Here is a 17,759-nt window from a genome sequence, read left to right as displayed (position 1 = left end):
TTAAAGTCATTCCCAATACAGTTTCAACCTACCTTTATATACATAATACAAATTCTCATTCTATACTACAAATTACATATTTTACATTCTGATCAAACTTACTACCTATTCCCTATTCAAAATATTTCATCACCTTCCTTCATATCTTTGCATAAGAGATCACTCACATCTGGAATTTACTACCATCATCTCAAAGAATCACTAGCTTCTTTTGATGCATTCCTCAGACACCACCTCCTACATGTACATGAAACCTTTCCAGATATCTCCCCTACACCCTCAACTATAAGACTTTTCTTCCAAATTAAATTACTGCTTATTGTTTTATGCATGTTGTACCTTTATCCCCATCCCAGAAGAGACAGAAATTACAGGTATCTCCTCCACAGCATAGAGGTCAGATGCACAGTGCTCCCACAATCTGGAAATTGGTGAAAAGGTTTTGACCCTCCCTTCATACCCGAGAATTTTGATATTTTTTTTCTTCTAAGTTCACAGCACTTTATATATACTTATGAGTTACTACATTTTTAAAGATATCTCTAAATTTTAGCCTTTGCGTGTCATTTGGTGACTTTCTGTATTCTTTTTACAAATTTTTATTTTTTATTTAACTCAAAAAAGAAATTGTATACATTTGTGGTATGGTGAGAATTTATTTTTCATATGACGTATTAATTGCTATATATTGGGGGAAATTATTGTCTGGGATCTGTGTCACAGATACGATCCAGTCTACTGCTACTGCCCCGTGTTCTGATCTGGGAGAGCTACCCCTTCATACTTAGAAAAATCATCAGTAGATGGCAGCAGAGAGTAAGAGAGGTCTTCCTGAGAGCGAAGTGACCACAGAGGGACCTGAGGAGCCGCGGGTCGCCCACTGAGGACCAGAAGCAGCAGCACTAAGGAGAAAGCCGCGCTTTGGGCAAATCTGAGATCCTGGAGCTTGATGGAGTCAGCCCTGAGCAGCGGATGATCCCAGTAATTCTGTAGCCCGCAAGCAACAAGGAACAGACGTGTGAGGCAGAGAAGGGGGCGGGGACCCTGTTCCTACCATTTTCCCTGTCAGTGTGCCCTAGTCTCCCTGTATTCCCAGGACAATTCTGTTCCCTGCACACGTGCCCTTCCCCAACCTTATTTACTCTACATTTACATTTCTCAACACGCCTGTGCTCCTTTTAGTATCTGGAGCAAGAGAATGATGGGAGAAATGTGCCCCTGTATACAGGAGCCATTCTCCTTGTCATCTATTTTGCTCTGCTGTCTAATTAAATGTCTTTGACTTTGAACTAGTGTGACATCCCTTTCGTTGGTCCGGTAAAAGGCCCATCTGTTGGGACTTGTGAGCTAAGGTTTTAAGTAGAAGTGAGCCCCAAATGTCCCTTGAACAGGAATATCTTTTCAGATGTGATAGAGAGCATGACGCTATACTAGATTTGGGGAGGAAATTTTCAAAGAGCATGAGTAGGTGGGATCCTATGACCCAAAATTCTATGGGCAGTCATTCCAAAAGAAAAGGAAGCATTTAATAATAAAATCCTGAATATCCAAAGGGGGGGGGGAAGGTCTAATGAGTAAAAAAACAGGGATAGGGGAGAGGGGGAGGTACGGGGAAGTAAGAATTTAAAGACACTAGGGTGGATGCACAGACTTCTAGCAGAGGCTAGAAGTCTTTTAAGAGATCCCTCTATGAAAAATGGAAGCAAAGGGAAGTAACAGAAGATAAATATAAATGCACAGTATGATCTTGCAAGATTAAAGGCAGGATTGCTAAAGATCCAAACTATCAGTAAGAAAAACCAAGGATAACCAAAAGGAGTTTTGTGTTATATAAGGTTATTCACCTGATAGACAAAGAGAATATCATAGATAGTTGTTCTAGATTTTGACAAGTCACTTGACAAAGTCAATCCTCTATTTATATGGAAAAAATTGCAAAGTTATTGATCAGTAATGGATCAAGTAGATGAAAATAGCACTGTTTGAAGTAGGTCCAAAGAGTAATCATTAATTTAATAAGTTAATAATTAATATATTTTATAATATATGTAACATATATTATATATAATAAATAATAATAAATAATTTAATAAAAATTAAAAGTAAGCAAAAAAATAATAAACTATGTCAGCCTTGAAGGAGATCTTTAATGGATGGCCCCAAAGATCTCCATTTGAACCTTTGGTGATTAACATTTTCATCAAGGACTTGAATAAAGTGGTAGGATTGGCAAATGTAAATCTAGAAGGATAACTAATGCATTGGATTAAAAGAATTTTAAAAGTTCTTGATCAAAAAACTTACGTGGAAATTTATTACATGTAATTGGCAAAAAAATAAAATATCTTTAAAAAAAAGTTCTTGAAATAGAATGTTGGACCAAATCAAATGAGATTAACTTAATATGAATAAATAGAAAGACTTATTTAAAATTTTTCAAAAGCAAAAGATATAGGAGCTAGCAGTTTTTCTTGGAAAAGGTATGAGGAGTAGTAAGGAGGGTAAGCGGGACAAAAGTTTTTGTGACAGTATGACAGGACTACCAAAAATGCAAACACGATCTTCAGCTACATTAAGAGATTTGTAGCACCCAACATGAAGGAGTTAATGATTCCTTTGTCCTTTGCTCTGTTCAAGCTACATCTAAAGTATGAAAGTTCCGTGCTGGGTCACTATTCAGAGGACAAAAAGAGAGGGACTATGATAAAGATGGCCTTGAATTCATTAATTTCCTGTAAGTATTAGTTGAAGAAACAAGGAATGATTAGCCTGGAGAATAGATGTATGAGAAAAAAGGAAATATCACTGTTCAAGTATTTGAAAGCATATCACACAGAAGTATGATTATACTTGTTCTGCTCAACAAAGAAGCAATAGGTCAAAGTTGTAAAGAAGTTACTTTAGTCTTGGTGTCAGGAAAAAACTCCTAACAATTATTATTATTCAAAAGTGAAATGGGCTTCTTTGGAAGATAGTGGATTGTCCCCAGTAGTGTGCCTCTTCTGTAAAATGGGGTTAATGATGCTTATAGAATCTACCTCACAGGAACATTTTACAGGTCAAATGAAAAGTACTCTGCAAACATCAAAATGCTATTTAACTACTACATTAAATGTCAAATAAGATGATATGACTAATTTTTAAGAGCTCTCTGAGGTAAATAAATGTTTACAGAACACACTTTTGAATTTAATCTTCATTATTAACACTTTCTTAAATCTACATAATCCACAAAATAATAAATTAAGAATTGATTTACAAACTTTGTGTATTTCTAATATGTAAACGAGAGTGCTGATATGGAATTGGCTCCAGGGTATACCTGGTTCTTCTTCACTAGAAAAATTCAAGCCACAAACAGGAGGCTACAATTTATCAGATATAATTGAGAAGATTTTTAATTTGGGTACGAGTTGGACTAAATGGCCACTGCGGTTCAGTACAACTCTGGGATTATAGGAATAGGGAAATTCATAGTCAAGCTCCTCCTGAGTTTAAATCCAATTGTCTTTCATAAGGAGAATCTTTTTATTCATAAACTTCATAGACATCAGGTAAACATTTTTATTAACTGTAATCTGCCCCTAACCCAGTAGAAAAAAAAATAAGACCAATAATCTTGCTTTGAAGTAAAATCATTAAGGAAAGTAAGATTACTTGCCTTGAAGTAAGCATGATGTGAACCAATATTTTGAAGAACAGTTCTCTTCCATGTTGTTAAACCTTGAGGACAATTCTCAAAGAGTACATGATGAGCCAATAAGGCAACTTTGGTAGCACCAATCTAATAGTAATAGGAAGAAAAAAATAGGGAGGGAGTGTGTAAATTAATCTCAATAAATATGGTATCAATATTAAGTAGACTTTTTACCAAAAAATAATCATTATATAACAATAAATAATTTTTACTAAAGCAAAGATATGACTGAAGGAAAGATCGAAACCAAATATATTAGAAGGCAGTATGGTACAAGTTAAAATATTCTGCATTTGTAATCAAAAGACCTCAGTTCTAAGCCTAGCTCTGACACTTATCATCTGTGGGGCTTTGGAAAAGTCATCTAATCTCTTAGAGTTTCATCTATAAAATGAAAGAGGTAGACCAGATGAATATTCTCTCCCACCTCTAAACTTAGGATCCTATGATATATGTTCTTTTTTCTGTTTTTAAACCTTTACGTTCTGTCTTAGAATCAATACTGAGTATTGATTCCAGGGCAAAAAAAGTGTTAAAAGCTAGGCAATGGGGGTTACATGACTTGCCCAGGGTCACACAGCTAGGAAATGTCTGAGGCCAGATTTGAATCCAGGACTTCTAATCTCTGGGCCTGGCTCTCAGTCCACTAAGTCGCCTAACTATCCTGTGAATATTGTTTTCTTGTCACTGCTTACTTCATTTTGGGTCAGTTCATATCAATATTTCCATGATTTTCTGTATTCATAGTATTGCCTATTTCTTACAGCACAGTCATATTCTATTAAATTCATATACCACATTTTTTTAGTCATTTTTCAATAGATAGGCAACTACTTTATTTCCAGTTCTTTGTCACACAAAAGTACTGCTATATTTTAGTATATGTGGAGCTTTTCTTTTTATCAAAGACCTCCTTGGTGTATATGTCTAATACGGGAAACTCTGGGTCAAAGGATAAAAACATTTTATCCATTTTATTGGCATAATTTCAAGTTGCTTTACAGTTCTAATTCACATCTCTAGCAACAATATCTATTTCTTCATTGCCCCTCTAATATTTACTATTCCCATCTTTATGTTTCCTTTCTCAATTTGCTGGCTATGAAATGAAACCAAATTTTTTTTGGATTTATCTTTTCTTTCTATTTACCAATGATTTGGAGAGTTTTTTCATATTTGTTATAGTTTATAACTAGTCTCTAGTTATAGCCTGTTGAGAACTGTTTGTTCCTGTCCTTTGATATGTTTCTGTTAGATGTCCATATACCTTGGATATCAAACTCACATGAGAAATTCAAAACATATTTTCTCCATTAGATCTTTTCTCTTCTTATGCTAGATGCATTGATTTTGTTTGTGAAGAAACTTTTCAATTCTATGCAATCAAAATTACTTATTTGATCTTTTGTAATTATCTCTAATCATTGGTTAAGAATTTATCTCCTATCCATAACTGTGAAAAGTACATATTAAATTTATTGTGGAATGCAGAGCCTAATTTATGCTACATTCTAAGTTTTCCCAGAATTTCTTCTCAAATAAATTATTAATTGGCTACTTTATGTTTTCAGGTTTATCAACTATTGGGTTATCATGTTTCATTATTTCCAGATATTCAATAAAGTTTTTAGTGGATAACATTGTCCTGGTTTTGACCAAACAACACATACATCATGAAGGTCTTCAGTAAAAGGTGAAATTTCAGCGAAATCCTAATTAGTAGAAGTGACTTGGTGAGTAATAGACCAATTATGTTAATAACACATAATAGAATATTCAACCTTCCCAGTATAGAATCATAAAACATTGGAACTAGAAATAGCCTTAAAATTATCTCCAAGAACCTATTTGTAAACAGATATTTATAACAAAACTTTTTGCTATAGCAAAAAAATAATAAAGTGGATGCTCATCAAATAAAGAATTATTAGAGTACATGCATATTAATAGAATATAAATTGTGTTAAGAAAAGATGAAATATTATAGATCAAGAAAAACCTAGGAACTGTATTTCTTCATTAAGTTTATCATTATTATATCACATATAATATATTAATTTTAATGAATATAATTTAAATTTTATATTAAACTGATCCAAAGTAAAGTGAGAGGAACCAGAACAACTTGGATATTGACTACAACTTTGTAAATGGCAATAACTTTAAAAGACTTAAGAATTCTGATCAAAATAATGATCAGTCACAACTTCCTGAATATTAAGCATGCTTCCCATCTCTTTGGGAGGGTGTCAAATCAACAAGCACTTGCTATGTGCCAGGCACAGTGAAAAAACAATCCCTATTGTCAAGGATCTCACAGTCTGAGGGTTGCAACTATATGTAAAGAACTATATATGAATAAGATATAGACAAGATAAATTGGAAATAATCTCAGAAAGGAATTAAGGGAAACTTGAAAGTGTTTCTTCAAGAAGGCTGAATTTTTCTTAAAACCTTACCTTTTATCTTAGAATTAATACTATGCATTGGTTTCAAGACAAAAGAGTAGTAAGGAGTAGGCCATTGAAGTTAAGTGACTTGCCCAGGGTCACATAGGTGGGACTAAGTGTCTAAAGCCAGATTTTAACCCAGAATTCCCTATCTCTCAGCCTGGCTCTCAGTCCACTGAACCACCTAGCTACCCCCAGAAGGCAGGATTTTAGCATAAACTTGAAGAAAGGCAAGAAATCCAGGAGATGGAGATGAGGAAGGAGAGCATTCTATGGACAACAGTCAGTAAAAACACAGTCTGGAGATGAAAAATAGCAGGGAGAATGAGATTAAGGCTGATTAAATAGATCCAAGAAATATTTAGAGAGAGATGATAATTGAGTCCTTGAGAAGTGGTTACAAGACAGACATTTTCAAAATACAAACAATATGTCACAAATTTGTTTAGCTTGACTAATTATTTGTTACAAAATGGAAGCTTAAAATGAGGAGGAAAGAATCAGGAAAAGGGAAGGGGTGTACAGTGATAGAGATATTGTAAAAGAAGAAAAGAAAAGAACGAATATCAGTGGTTTTTAGACTTCAGAAGAGAGCAGAAGGAAGTTCTAACAGAAACAGACAAAAAGGGCAATGTTTGATAGAGTATTAGCAATACTAAATTTTATATATTTTAATTGATCATGGTAGATCCTAAGTTTGGTTTCACATGCAATCCTCTCCTCTATTTCTGTCTTTTTATTTGGAAATGTTCATATCTGTTAAAGATGACTAAGGTCAGAAGAAAATATATTTTTAATTATCCAGAAGAAAGGTTAAGTGATTTTCCTAAAATTCCCAGGGCATTACTAAACACTGGATACTAGAGTTGTAGAAATAGTGCTTCCAAACTTAAATTTCGAATTCCTTCTCCCACATTATTCTACATAACCAGACTCATTCTTGATTGACAAACAATCCTCACTGAGTCCACTTCACAGAGTCTCCCAGAGCTTGTGTGTCATTGACATCATCTTTACATCATGATGAAGCATTTAAATAGGTATATTATCATTATAGATGCATATTATGTGTGGGTATGTGTATGTATGTAATAGGATTCTAGAGACCACTGCCCAGGGCTCATTTACTGAGACCAAAGTAACTTATTATTTCTGTGTTCTTAAACATGTGGAAAGAGCAAGAGACATCTCTAGTGAGATTACAATTTCAGAGAAGTTGAAGGTAAAGCAGCCCACCAGACTGCTTCTGCCAGTGTGGCCACCAGCTGCTGCCTTCCTGACAGTAGAAGAGGGAGTGGCAGGATGAAAAAACCACAAATCATATAATAAAATAACTATGTAGCTGTTGAAAAGTAATGTGACTGTGCTAATTTGTATTATGGCATTCATATTTTCCCTACTTCCATTCATGCACTCTCTGGAAGAGCATTAATCTGTTCTTCAAGAATCCATTTGGTTTCTGGGATGGTTTTTTGGGTTGATTTCCACTAATTGGTTTTTATGTTTTAAACATTTTCTTGTAAAGAAACCAGTTTCTCCAGTCTAACATGTCTGTTTATTGTATTGCTGGCTTCTATGTGTGCCCTATGAAAGGCAATTAAGGAAGAGTGAATTATGTAATGAAATTTCTAGGAGACACTAGCTGTGACCAAAGCTGGGAGGTATTCCCTGGAAAAATATGAGAACCCAAAATTAGATGAAAAGCAATACTTTTAGTCTATTTTAAAAATCTCCGACATCAGAGAAAAATTTTGGGAATCCAGAGCAAATGAACTTAGAGTAGCCTAAGTAGGAGAAAAAGGAAGAAAGAGTTGGCGTCCCATTTTTCTAAAACCAGCTGACTCGGGGACTTTCCTACTTCTGTTCTCAAAAAAATTTAATGAAATTCCTCTCGCATGATGTCAGTAGTTGGGAATCAATCAATAGACATTTATTAATTTTCTGCTATGAGCACTCTGCTAAGCTCTAGAAATACAATAAGAGGCAAAAGACCATCTCAAGGAGGAACTTACAATCTAATGAGGGAGACACCATGCAAATAAACATAAAAAGCAAGCTATATGCAGGATGAATAAGAAATAATTTATAAAGAGGAGATATTGGAGTTAGAAGGGTTTAAGGAAAGCTTCCAGTAAAAGAAGAGATTTAGCAGGGATTTTTAAAAGGTCAGAGAGGTACTGGAGGAGAGAGAGCATTCCAAACATGGAGAACAGCCAGCGAAAATGCCCAGAGCCAAGAGATGGAGTATTTTGTTCATGAAATAGCCAAAAGGCCAATGTCACTGGATTGAAGAGTATGTGGTAGGAAATAAAGTGTAAGAAGACTGGAAAGATAGGAGAGAAGATTGGTTATAAAGGGCTTTAAATGATAAACAGAGCATTTTGTATTTGATCCTGAAGGTAATAGGGAAATTGTCATTTATTGAGTAGGGGGTGACATGACTGGACTTGTGTTAGGAATAACAGTGTGAACCACATAAAAGTATGGACCCAGGAATAACAAATCTCCTAAGAACAAGCACAGACAACAACCCACATAGCACGTAGCTCCATCAAGGAAAAGTCATTACCTTCACCACACAGGTTAGTGGCAACGTATTTCCATTACACACTTGAAGGTTGAACAGGCCTTTCTCTGGAGAGTTGTAGCTAGGTAGCCAGGATACTTCACAATCCAGGGCTGAGTATCCTTCTACAATACCTATTTAAGTCAAAAAATAGAAAGATTGAAGTCACTGACCGCAATATTTGCTTTCTTGTTTTAGTTTTCAATATTAAAATTCTAGGATTTCCAGAGTTGGATAAGAGATGAGTGGTATTGCTGCCTATACCTTTATCCCAGTTGGGGGGTAAATTTTGAATGTTAATTATGTAGAGATAATTAGAGATGTTGGAGTGGATAGAGCCGGAAGTCAGAAAGATGTAGAGTGAAACGTTTCTGCTAGGTACCTCATCTGAGGCCCTGGTGAAGTCCTTAATTTCTCAGTGGCACCAGGCATCTTTCTAAGACTAAAAGACTGGCCTGTTGGCCAGTGAATATGAGAGAATTAGCTAATCAAATACTTCCCTATATCAATGAAATCTTAGATGTAGTCAAAAGAAAAAAATTCAAATGTGGAGCCAAGGTCAGATCACTAAGACAAAACACTAAAAGTCTTCCTCTATTTTAACATGGGATGGGTTGGAATGATTACTACTCCCTGTTTACAACCAATCAATCAGTTACAAAAATACCTAACATAGTCCATAGTTATCCACAAGGATATCATGAGAGAATCTTCCAAATGTCTTGCTGATATCTAGTTATACTCTCTTTGTCCACCAACCTCTTAACCCTTTCAAATAAGGAAATAGAATTTGTCTGGCATAACCCTTTTTTTTATTGTACATATTTATTTTAGTGAGTACTACTTCTCTTTCTAAATGCTAATAAATCACCTCTGTAAGAATATTACATTAGAATTTTTCCAAGAATCAAAATCAAGCTCATAAGTAGTGAGATGAATAATTCCAATTGACAGACAACTGAGGAAAGGTACAAAAGACAAACTTTGATTATTATCAACCCTAATTAGGATTTGTCATGTCAAAACTGGGATTAACATATGACTGCTCACTATCAGAGATTCTTTACCAAAATTTAGCAGAAACTGCTTCTCATGGGGCATCAGAGAGTCTAGGATCAGGAAGAAGACTGTCAGATGAGAAACTCTTCTAGATCTTAACTCAAGGACAAATACTGTGATCCATCTTTCTCTGTTTCTTTCTTAGGGTCTCGAAGAGTGTTTTGTACTGAATAATGAATCAAATGAACTTAAGTACTTAATAAATACTTAAGCATTCATGAACATTTTTTAAAAATAGAATAGGTACCCAGGATATCAAGGTATTACAAAATTCTCCAAATTTTACTGAGTTAGGAAAAGGAGGGTTGTTTTAGGATTTAATGATAAATTCCCACTAAATTCATAATTCTGTTTAGTTAAATTCTATTAAACCAGTATCATCTATAATAAGCATAATGAAAGTGAAATCTATAGGAAAAGTACCCTACCTTTAAGATAGAAACATTTTAACATAAGCTCTAAATCAAGGAACAAATACGTGATTACTAATACAGTCATATAATTTGTGAGTCTCCAGCAAACAAAAATATTTTCATGCTCTACCTTTAGCGGGACGTATAGAAAATGCAATCCCATTTTCTTGGACGAGGGGTTGCCATTTAAATCTAGCTGCACAATTTCGCCGATTATACAGTCTGACTGTTCCTCTATATCCTGTTTTCACCAAGAAACCTTGAATAGGTCTAAGAACCACTTCTTTAGCTGATAACTCAAGAGCCACAGGCTTCACTACTGCCTTTACTAGGATATTTCCACTAGGAATGTTGTTTATTGTGAAACTGAAAGATCTGTAATACATGAAAAGAAACTATGCCATAATTTATGCATCATTTTACTATTGAAATTTAAATACACCCATAAAGGCATAAAACACTGAGTTCTACAATAAATTATTTAATAGGTAATATTCCTGTAGTAACCAGTGAATGAAAAATATTTACATTAAAAGTACCAATGAAATACCGTACAAAAGAATGGGTATCATATCTCTTGTCTTCTCAATGAGAGGGGATGAGTACAAAGAAGAGAATTTGGAACTGAAAATTAAATATTTTTAAAAGAAATACTATACAAAAGAATTTTTAAAAACACACACATATAGAGAAAGAAAGAAAGAAAGAAAGAAAGAAAGAAAGAAAGAAAGAAAGAAAGAAAGAAAGAAAGAAAGAAAGAAAGAAAGAAAGAAAGAAAGAAAGAAAGAAAGAAAGAAAGAAAGAAAGAAAGAAAGAAAGAAAGAAAGAAAGAAAGAAAGAAAGAAAGAGAAAGAGAGAGAGAATAAATTAAAACATTCTAATTTTAAAATCAAAAGCTTTTGGCTAAATAAGTCCAGAAACAAAATGACATCTTACTTCCAAAAAGTACCCAGAGTGTTTTTCTCAAATAGTATTGGAATGAATGTATTTGATACAGGCGGAATCACATAAGACGATGGATTTGTCTTCTTTAGTTCTTCATGAACAATTTCTAACTGCACCAAAATATTCAGATGCAGATTATTGATGACATGAATTTCTTTAGTGCATAAATAATTCACACAAATATCACCAAAGTTGAGGACGGATGGTCCTAAAAGGGAAAAAATTATAAAAAGTCATTTTTTTAATTGCTTGAAGTATACATAGTCAAATCTGATCATTTGGTTGCTCTATTTGTTCACTTTGAGGCTGTTTTTTTACTCTAGTTTTTAAAAGGTTGAAACAAATTGCTATCATAACAGGAATGTTAAACGCAACATATTTTTATCCACTAAAATAACTTCATAATTAAATAATTATTAACATACATTAATTAAATAATGCAGCAGAAACTGTCAAGATCTGGCTTTTCATTATTGCTTTTGTGGAAATTCATTCCACCACTGAAGATCATAACTTAAAAGCTTAGAGAGGAGCCCTGGGCACTCAAAGGCTAAGTGAATTCACTGATGATAGCAAAGGCAGGATGTGGCAGAAAAAAGATTTGGACCTGTGCCTTCCTAACTCCAGAGCCAGGTCTCTCTATCCACTGTGCCATGATGCTTCTCATGCAATATAATAATAACTGTGAGCAATTAGGTGGCACAGTGGATAGAATGCTAAGCCTGGAATCAAGAAGACATCTTCCTGAGTTCAAATCTTGCCTCAGGCATTTACTAGCTGTTTGACCCTGAGCAAGTCACTTAACTCTCATCTGTAAAATGAGCTGGGAGAGGGAAATTGCAAACCATTCCAGTTTCTCTGCCAAGAAAACCCCAAATGGAATCACAAAGAATTGGGTATGACTAAAAAGCAATTGAACAGCAATGACAAAAAATATCATAGAAGCAATTTGGTAATAAAAGGAGTGGTGTATAGGAGGATTTCTTTTTTGTATAAAGAACACTCTAACACCTACTGTATTATTATTGTTCCTCATTGAAAGTTTCTTTCATTGATCTATTATTAACTTGTAGTATTACACAGATATCCTATCAATGTACCAAATTTTGCATATGTTACAGGAAAAATCATTTTCTATAACATATCTAGTAATTCTTTATTAATTCAGCATTTTCAAGAAATGCTGCATTTCCCTAGCGAATGTTCTATACCAGATAATGTGTTAGTTTCTTGAGGGTTAGGACCTTTTGTATCCCCAGTACCTAATACAGTGTCTCACAGATAATAAGAGTGATCAGAAGACCACAGATTTAGATCTTGGAGTGACCTTCCATGTCATCTGGTCTACCCCACTCATCTTATAAATGAAAAATCTAAAGCCCAGAGAATTTAAGAGACTTACCCAAAGTCACACAGGTAGTTAAATGAGCTAGAATTCAAATGTGGATCTTCTGATTTTAAATTCAGTGCACTTCCTGCTACACCATGCTGCATCCCAAATAAATGTTTATTGACTAATATATCAGTTTTTCAGATAACTAAAGAGTAGGTTCCAGCACTTCCATGCCTCTACCTTTAAGCACTTAAACATTTTTATTTTCATCATTTGGAAAATATATATTTCCCAGTCTGCTTAGGCAACATATGTGGGAAATTATTGTACCACTTCTGATGACTACCCATCATCATCATGAACATCAATTTTTAAACTGAGTTTTAACATAATGCCTACCGACACTAAGCTAAATAGCTCAAGGTAGTTGTGACTATTTCCTTACCTGTTTTTATAATTTTTCTGTTTCATTCTTCATTTTAGGTTATAATTTCTTGGCACTACCAATATGTCTGTTTCTGACATTAATCTCTCCATCTATCCCCTTTATTGTACCATATAGCAAAGGGCTTTTCCCCCCTTTAATTATGTGTAAAATATGATTAAACTAGTATTGATAAGGTCACAAGGTTCTTCATTAATTTCTATGTTACCATATGGATTTTAAGGTCTCTATTTTGGCAGCCGAGAAGTTTTCTTATTTTCTCAACTATATTCTGTAACAAAGAACTGGAAGCAAAACAGATAATCATCCATTGGGAAATGGCAAAACAAATGATGGTATATGAAAGTAAAAGAATATTATTGGGCTATAAGAAAGTCTGAAAAATACAGAAAAGCAACACTTATATGACCTGATATTGAGTGAAGTGAGCAAGACCAGACAAATATATGATAACAATACAAATTTAAAAAGAACTTTTTTTTGAGGAGATTGAATACTGCATAATTATAAACAAACTTGGCCTTGGAAAAGAGATGAGAAAAAGACATGTTTCCCTTCCTTGTAGAGGTGGAGGACCAGGGGTAAAGATTACTGTAGGCATGACCACACATAATTGATACCTTGGTTGGTTTTATTGAACTATTCTTTTCTCTTCCCTTTTAAACTTTTTGTTAAAAGGAATGGCTTGATGGAGGAAGAAGAGGTACAGCCAATAGAAGAAAAATATCATTTAAAATATAACTAAATATTGTACGATGTAAAGCAATGATCTGGGACAATCCTGAAAAATTATAGCAGGGAATTCTATCCACCTCCAGAAAAAGAATTGTTGGAGTCACCTTTCATATCAGTGTATTTATGGTTTTATTTGGAGGTTCTGGTTATGTATGAGTGTCCTCCTACAACAATGACCAATATAGAAGTGTTTTGCATGACAACAAAAATAAAATTTTAAATTTAAAATATGTATGCACTTATATAATTTAAAGAGATTAAATTAAAGAGTAATTTTTTTTCCTTAAATACAATGTATTTTATCAAAGATGACTCTCAGGATTTGCTTTATCTAGCTAAAAATTAAGGTAAAATGAATCTAAACTTGATATAAATGAGACATACTTTTGAGAGTTATTAAAGTTCTTACCAGTTTTATTTTCAAGTGTAATTTTAGCAGAATTCAGTTAAATACATGTCTAAAATACTGCGGTTACAACCATATTGCATATCAAAAGCATTGTGGTATTCCATTTTATCTTACCAATGACAACTTGATGAAGTTGCTTCGGTGTCAAAGTCAAATTGCAATCTTCTTTTTCTTGTGGAGTAGATGGACTCTTATATAAATTAACAACCTGTGAGAAATGACAACTGGTTTTTTACATCAATATTAACTCTTCAATATCAGCTTACTCTAATTTAATTTATACATAACCTTAAGAAAATTAAAATAATTAACTTACCTTTCCTTTCAGGGATTCTGTCTCTTTTGCTACCAAATTTTGAGTAATTAATAGACACTCTTCCTGTAAAGGCAAATTTTGAGATTCAGTTAACTCTTCAGTTAATTGTGTAACTGAGAGATGAGGTGACTTCAGTCCTCTTTCTGCTGCCATGCCAATATCTATTGCATTATCAGAGCGTTTAAATTCCCTATTTTAAAAAAATAAATGACAAAAATGTTAGAAAATGTATTTTCAAGTATATTTATTTTGAATATATTACTCACTTAAAAAGTAAATTATTAAGGAATTGACAGAATTCTTACATTTTTAAATATGTGAAGTTTAATGGAGGAGGGATAAAATCTAAAGATCCTCTTACTCTTTTAACCTAATGGTTTTTTCTCTAATTTTTTTAGGAAGTATACTTTACCTTTCTGACTTCCTCAGCATTCTTTGTTTTGCCAAATTGTTGGTGAAGTTAGCATAGTAGTCTTTATTTTCATTTATTTGTTTTTGTTCCTCTTTAGTATATGCAAATTCAGGATCCACATAATTGTATCTTTCAACTTTTGTGAAAATGGTCCTAAATATATGAAAATGTGGCATCAACACATATCTTTCTCATATTAAAAAAAATCAAAATTTAAAACTAGTTTTAAAACAACATACCAAGGTTTATAGGGAAAATGCTGAGATATTGCTACATTCTATCCTCCCTGCACAAAACCCTAATGATAAAAGGAACCAGGTTACTTGGGTTTAGAACTAGTGATAGGTAATTAAAGTGAATAAAAGTAAAACTGAATTTAGGCATACAAGTTAAAGAATTTTTCTCCTAACCAAGATGAAGCCAATCATACATAAAATTGTGAAAAATGCTTTTTCTTGAATTTCCCAGAGTTTTTGGAGCAATGTGTGAAGTTCTTAATAATGAAAAACAACATTCTGCACTTTCATCTGTTGAATTGGTTACTCTGCCTGTTTTAAAATCCATAAAACAAGAAACTCCAAGCCAGGTGCCCACTGGTATTCTCTTCCTCTTTCCAATTTCCAATTTCCAATTTTTGCATGTTGTTTTTTCCCATTCCTTGAGGGCAGAGACAATCTTTCTTTTTTTACTTGCATTTCTAATCTTTAGCCTAGTGCCTAACATAGAATGGGTGCTTAATAAATGTTTTTTAGGTTAAAATGAATTGAAGTAAAACTAAGGTCCAAACTAGGTACCATATTCACTTGTGGGATTTCCATTTTTCAGATACTTTCACTTAAAATACACAGGGAAAGGGGGCACCTGGATGACTCCCTGGATTGAGAACCAGGGATTCAAATCTGGCCTCAGTCACTTCCTGGGTGTATGACCCTGGACAAGTCACTTAACCCCTATTGGCTAGCCCTTACCACTCTCCTGCCTTAGATCAGGATATAAACCTCTACACTCTGAAAACTTCATTTATCATTGATATTCTCAACCTCCATTATTAAAGAATGGAACTGGTTAGAGGTACAAAATTACAATTATAATACTAGTGTTTCTCATTTCACCTTAAAGTTTGCAAAGCAAACCTCTGAGATACATAGAGTGCAGATCTTCATCTCACTTCACCAATAAAGAAACTGAGCCTCAAAGACATAATCATCAATAAAGAATGAATCTTTGTGTTAAATTCTTCATTTAATCTCCTCTATGATTGTGATAAACACCTTTGAGAAGTATATATCTCAATGTTATGTGCCTCACTTGATATTAATGTTTTTGGAGCTCATCAAACAAAATGATCTCTTTTACATCTTTCCAGAAATCTTGTGTGATATGATTACTTTCTAATCAATTAAACAAAAGTGTAATAACTTACATACATACTTGAGGCCAATCATAAAAACAATTAGAAAAGTTTTCACAAATGATGGTGGTGCCGGTCCTTCTTTTCAAAGAAAACTAATGTCATTACAGGGTGATGTTTTGACTCATATATAAACTGAATTTAAGTGAGGCAGCCTCACGCTCTTTTTCAGAGTCATCAAAGTCTGGTGACAAGACAAAAGTCAGGATGACTAGTCAAGAATAAGTAAATGACCTTGGAGTCTTTGGTGTTTGACCAGGTTCTAAGCACACCACAGCACTTGTGTTGGCTACCTTTGGGACCACTGGAATATATTGCTCTCATCTGCCTGTCTACCAGGGGAAGTCTTCACAGGCTTAGGGCAGACATTCCCCTAACTCACTGATAGGTCTGAGTCCTATTGGTTACCTTCAGTCTGGGTTAGCCTGTGGATGTTGTTCATGATACAGATTCTTGGAGCCATGGATAAGAGTTGAGTGAAAGATAACCACTAAAAGTGGATGAGCATCATACAACTCAATGAAAAAGACAGAAGATGTGAAATCCCATTGTATTGCTTAGCTACTATGAAAAAGCAATTGATTTAGTAGAATAAAATACCAACTCAGAGATATCTCAGATCCATATGTTAAAATTAAAATAATAATTATTAATTAAACATTAGAATGACATATTGTGTTATGTAAAACATTGTCTTTTTAACTTTTTATTTAATGAGCATTTATATTTATCTCCCTTCAAGCTCCAAACAACAACAGAAAGACAAAAACAAGACCCTTATAAAAGCATATATAGTCAAGCAAATCAAGTCAAATCTCCCAATTAGTCAAGTCCAAAAATGTTTGTCTCATTCTGTATCATGGATCCAACAATTCCGTCAGGAGGAAAGTAATATTCTTCATCGTCAGTACAATGAATTCCTACTACTTGGTCAGTTCATTGATCAAAATTTGAAAATCTTTTAAAATTGTTTATCTTTACAACATTGCTATTATTGCATAAATTGTACTTCTGGTTTTTTTTCCTCTGCATCAATTCATGTCAAAACCTTGCCAAGAGTTGGAACTATGCCGAAAGGGCTTTACAAGACTTTTTGCCCTTTGATCCAGCCATAGCACTGCTGGGTTTGTACCCCAAAGAGATAATAAGGGAAAAGACTTGTACAAAAATATTCATAGCTGCGCTCGTTGTGGTGGCAAAAAATTGGAAAATGAGGGGATGCCCTTCAATTGGGGAATGGCTGAACAAATTGTGGTATATGTTGGTGATGGAATATTATTGTGCTCAAAGGAATAATAAAGTGGAGGAATTCCTTGTGAAACGGAAAGACGTCAAGGAATTGATGCAGAGAGAAAGGAGCAGAACCAGGAGAACATTATATACAGAGACTGTGGTACAATCGATTGTAATGGGCTTCTCTACTAGCAGCAATGCAGTGAACCAGGACAATTCTGAGGGACTTATGAGAAAGAACACTATCCACATTCAAAGGAAGAACTGTGGAAATAGAAACACAGAAAAAAAACAGCTGCTTGATCACATGGGTTGATCAGGATGTGACTGGAGAT

General features: G+C 34.0%; 1 protein-coding gene across 4 annotated transcripts in view; it reads right to left on the bottom strand.

Annotated features, from left to right (window-relative positions):
• The window catches only part of CFAP47 (cilia and flagella associated protein 47), an 886,918-nt gene that overhangs the window by 790,002 nt on the left and 79,157 nt on the right, over positions 1 to 17,759 (bottom strand). For all 4 annotated transcript variants that reach the window (XM_016433371.2, XM_056826271.1, XM_007493353.3 and 1 more), the window contains 7 exons: positions 14,781 to 14,933; positions 14,369 to 14,558; positions 14,167 to 14,260; positions 11,122 to 11,338; positions 10,316 to 10,560; positions 8,717 to 8,847; positions 3,662 to 3,784 (listed from right to left, as the gene is read on the bottom strand). In XM_016433371.2, the coding sequence (XP_016288857.2) occupies positions 3,662 to 3,784; positions 8,717 to 8,847; positions 10,316 to 10,560; positions 11,122 to 11,338; positions 14,167 to 14,260; positions 14,369 to 14,558; positions 14,781 to 14,933 (1,153 nt within the window). The remainder of the gene's footprint in view (positions 1 to 3,661; positions 3,785 to 8,716; positions 8,848 to 10,315; positions 10,561 to 11,121; positions 11,339 to 14,166; positions 14,261 to 14,368; positions 14,559 to 14,780; positions 14,934 to 17,759) is intronic.

Source organism: Monodelphis domestica, chromosome 4 (assembly GCF_027887165.1).
Source record: "Monodelphis domestica isolate mMonDom1 chromosome 4, mMonDom1.pri, whole genome shotgun sequence".
Classification (NCBI taxonomy): Eukaryota; Metazoa; Chordata; class Mammalia; order Didelphimorphia; family Didelphidae; genus Monodelphis; species Monodelphis domestica.
This window is presented reverse-complemented; position numbering and strand designations above follow the sequence as displayed.